Here is a 3,507-nt window from a genome sequence, read left to right on the forward strand (position 1 = left end):
ATAAGTCCTAATACCATAATCTCTAAGCTTGATTAGCTAATAGAATGGTAAGTTTCAACTAGTTTAGTTTGAGTCTCTTACAAGAGCACTTGCTTTACAAGTGGACACAATGAAAATTAGTAGAGGTTTTCCAAGCTGTGTCTAATAGAATAGGCAGATCCTTAGCTTCAACTAGTCTAGTCAGAGTCTTGCTTAAGAGTAGTTGGATTTCAATTAGATAGGAAATAAGTAGTGGGTTAGCTTTTTTGGATTAGCGAGGAAACACCCTATGAACGAGCACATTGGCTCTCCCATAAAAAGTAGACCTCGGGTAATCAAACCCTCCGAGCACGAGACATGGTAGCGGGTAAATTGCGCATTACGTGCACCCTGTGGTCTCACTCCGTTTCTTTTTGTAATATTGTTTCTCTATCTTGTTGACAGAAGGCATGATTGGGCGTTCAACCATTAATTTTATGGAAGGTGATGCATTTGAAAATAACTCGTCTTTCAATATCTTTAGTTCTTCTTCAACTGGAAAATTTTCATTAAGCTCTATTCGAATTTTTTGCAACACTGGTGCTTGAGTCACGATGAGCTTCAAAAACTCCATCTCAATTGCTAAGTTACTAAAGTTTTTCATCACGAGCTTATTAAGGTGATACAACTTGAAGTTAGAGTGCTCTTGGAGACCCAAAAAATCCATAGCAATTGATTGAGAATCATTGGATTGTTCATTCTATAATATAATGTATATCACATAAAAAAGTTTATGTCAAAACCTTTTTTGAAAATTAACTATTAATAGTATAATACTCACTTCGTCACAAATCCGTTGTCCAGAAACAAAAAACATTCAGTTTAAGAAAAAAGCAACTTACACATATATTTTTTTGTTAATTTTTCAGTTTTACCCCTTATATTTTACATATATTTTGTCTTACATGTATAAAGTGGGGCACAAAATAACTTTACCACATTATTCTTATCCATTTATGAAGTGGACAACTAATTTAAAACATCTCAAAAAATAATAGTGGACGATAGAATTGTAACGAAAGGAGTATGCCGTTAATCAATTTATATATTCACCTTGAGAGTAAAGTTGGTTAAATTTGAAGAGCTCTTTATCAAGCAAAAGCAACACAAAAGCTCATGTTGCTCCATAAAAGTCACACCCAGATATAAAGCCTTGAGATGGACCAGCGATATTGGGAGCCTCGGTGGCATATCGAATGTAGCAAAGTGCTTAATTTCATTTAGTATGAAACAATGATTAGCATATATATATATATATATATATATATATATATATATATATATATGTGTGTGTGTGTGAGAGGAAAATCGCGTAACTCATGCTTAAAGGGACACGAGGCAGGGATTGAACCCATGACCAGCACTTTATGATGCATGTGCTCCAACCACTAAGCTACCGTTGCGGGGACTATGTATTATATATACTTATAAGATAAGAGAGAAACAACATCAATTTATTACCTCTATGTAATACTTTTCGATTGCCAAATTCTCAAGCCTTGGCGAAGATTCAAACAACTCAACAAATGTTAACTTATCTTCTTCTGCAATAGCACATCCATTATCCTTTTCTCCATTTTCTTTCTTTCCATACTGCATAGATCAAGGTACATATATTTAGGTGATAGAACATCTTAATTAGTATGATTAAACTTAATTCATAAGCAATTACGATGTATCAGTCATACCAAATATAACTCCTGAAGCAGTGGACAATTGGTGAGGATCCGTTTAAGTGACTTTGTGGTGATCTCAACATTATCGTAAAAGCATAAATACCTCAAGGTACAGAATGAATTGAATGTTAAAGGAGGCTTACAAACAAACTTTTTAAGAGCCAAATATTCTAATTTATTGAAAGAAAAAAATGAGATGGGGAGCTTGTAGCGGTGATCCGAATGATTGGCTAAGGTAAGGCGTTGTAAAGTACTGTTTTTTCTTGAAAGATAAAGAATTATCGGGTCAATCTCAAAAGACAAATTTCGGTTAATAAGCAAAGTAAACTCAAGTAACGGACTTGTATGTAGTAGCAAAACGTGGAGGATAGCATTGTGAATTAAGGTGTTCTCAAGAACACTACTTCCAAAATAATATAAATAGCTATCAAACATGTTGTAATCCATATAAAGTTTAGGAATGTTGGCCCATTTATACCTCCACTTCTTTGACAATATGCTTGTCTTCATTGCTTCTCCTAGTGGCATGAGAGTTAATATGCTGTCAATTATGTCTTTAGGAAGGGTGCTAATTCTATCCGTTTTTGAGCAATCAACTTCCATCATATACACGCCCCTCTTCTTTCTTCAAGTTTGATGTTCTACAAAAGCTACAACCTAAAATTTAATACGATATGGCAGGATCAATGAGAAAGTAACCAATCGGGGGAAGCGGTGGAAGCAAATTTTTTTTTTTTCATTTTTTTGGAATTTTTTTTTCAGGCATCAAGATCACAAGAAAATATGAACATTTAAAAAAGATACTTCGTGATAAATGTTATTATTTAGGCGGAAAAACGATCGACAAAAATAACATTCAAGATAATATTGATCGTGAAGAATGTTAACGTTTTTTTTCTTCATGTTTTGTGAAGTAAAATTTAGCCCGATTTAGAATTTAGGGTTTAGGGTTTGGTGTTTTGGGTTTATTCCATAAACCCAAAACACCAAACCCTAAACCCTAAAATCTAAACCGTTCGTGTTAAAAACTCAATCTAAATCCTAAATCTAAACCCTAAATCTAAACCATAAACCCTAAATTTCTAAGCCCTGATATCTAAACCCTATAAACCCTAATATCTTAAACCTCAACATACGCTCGAAAAACACGATAATTGTTATATATTATTTCTTCGAGCATTTTCCCGCCAAAATAAAAACATTTATCACAAAGTGTCTTTATTAAATGTTCATATTTTTATCTAATCTATAATGTTCGTGAACAAAGTTTTTTCAAAAAACAAAATTTTTTTTTTTTGCTTTCCCTCGTTTCCCCCCGTTTGGTTACTTCCCTCTTAATCCTACCAATATATATATATATATATATATATATATATATATATATATATATATATATATATATATATATATATATATATATATATATATAGGGGAAAGATCAAGGGATAAGTGACATTTTTGGAATAAGGGGATGAGTAAAATGAGATTTTTATATCTTTTACATTAGAGCTCCAATTTAAAAAAAAAAAAATTCGTGATCTACTGACATTGTGTAGATTCATAATTTTTTTTTTAAACAGGAGCTTAAAATGCATCTGATGCATGTTAACATTTTTTGAGGTTTTTTTTTTAGGATTTAGCCCGATTTAGAGTTTAGGGGTTAGGGTTTAGGGTTTTCGGGTTTACTCCGTAAACCCTAAACCCTAAACTCTAAACCGTTCGTATTAAAACTCGCTCTAAAACCCTAATTTTTAAACCCTAAACCATAATTTCTAAACCATAATTACTAAACCCTAAACACTATTTTTTTTTT

At 32.3% G+C, this 3,507-nt stretch overlaps 1 protein-coding gene across 1 annotated transcript; it reads right to left on the reverse strand.

The window, feature by feature from the left end:
- Nucleotides 1–358: 358 nt before the first annotated feature.
- LOC139900768 (F-box/FBD/LRR-repeat protein At1g13570-like) lies at nt 359–2,297 on the reverse strand. The gene is made up of 3 exons (XM_071883521.1): nt 1,707–2,297; nt 1,480–1,611; nt 359–718 (listed from the first exon to the last, which is right to left on the reverse strand). Exons 1-3 carry the CDS (start codon nt 2,295–2,297, stop codon nt 359–361), a joined length of 1,083 nt encoding a protein of 360 aa, XP_071739622.1.
- Nucleotides 2,298–3,507: the final 1,210 nt, after the last annotated feature.

This window comes from Rutidosis leptorrhynchoides, chromosome 3 (genome assembly GCF_046630445.1).
Source record: "Rutidosis leptorrhynchoides isolate AG116_Rl617_1_P2 chromosome 3, CSIRO_AGI_Rlap_v1, whole genome shotgun sequence".
Classification (NCBI taxonomy): Eukaryota; Viridiplantae; Streptophyta; class Magnoliopsida; order Asterales; family Asteraceae; genus Rutidosis; species Rutidosis leptorrhynchoides.

Coding starts and splice junctions, on each gene's coding strand:
- LOC139900768 (XM_071883521.1), bottom strand. CDS start 2,297: ATGGAAGTTGATTGCTCAAAAACGGATAGAATTAGCACCCTTCCTAAA. Junction 1,612..1,706: donor TGCTTCAGGAGTTATATTTG/GTATGACTGATA, acceptor TGATCTATGCAG/TATGGAAAGAAAGAAAATGG. Junction 719..1,479: donor TCGAAAAGTATTACATAGAG/GTAATAAATTGA, acceptor ATTATATTATAG/AATGAACAATCCAATGATTC.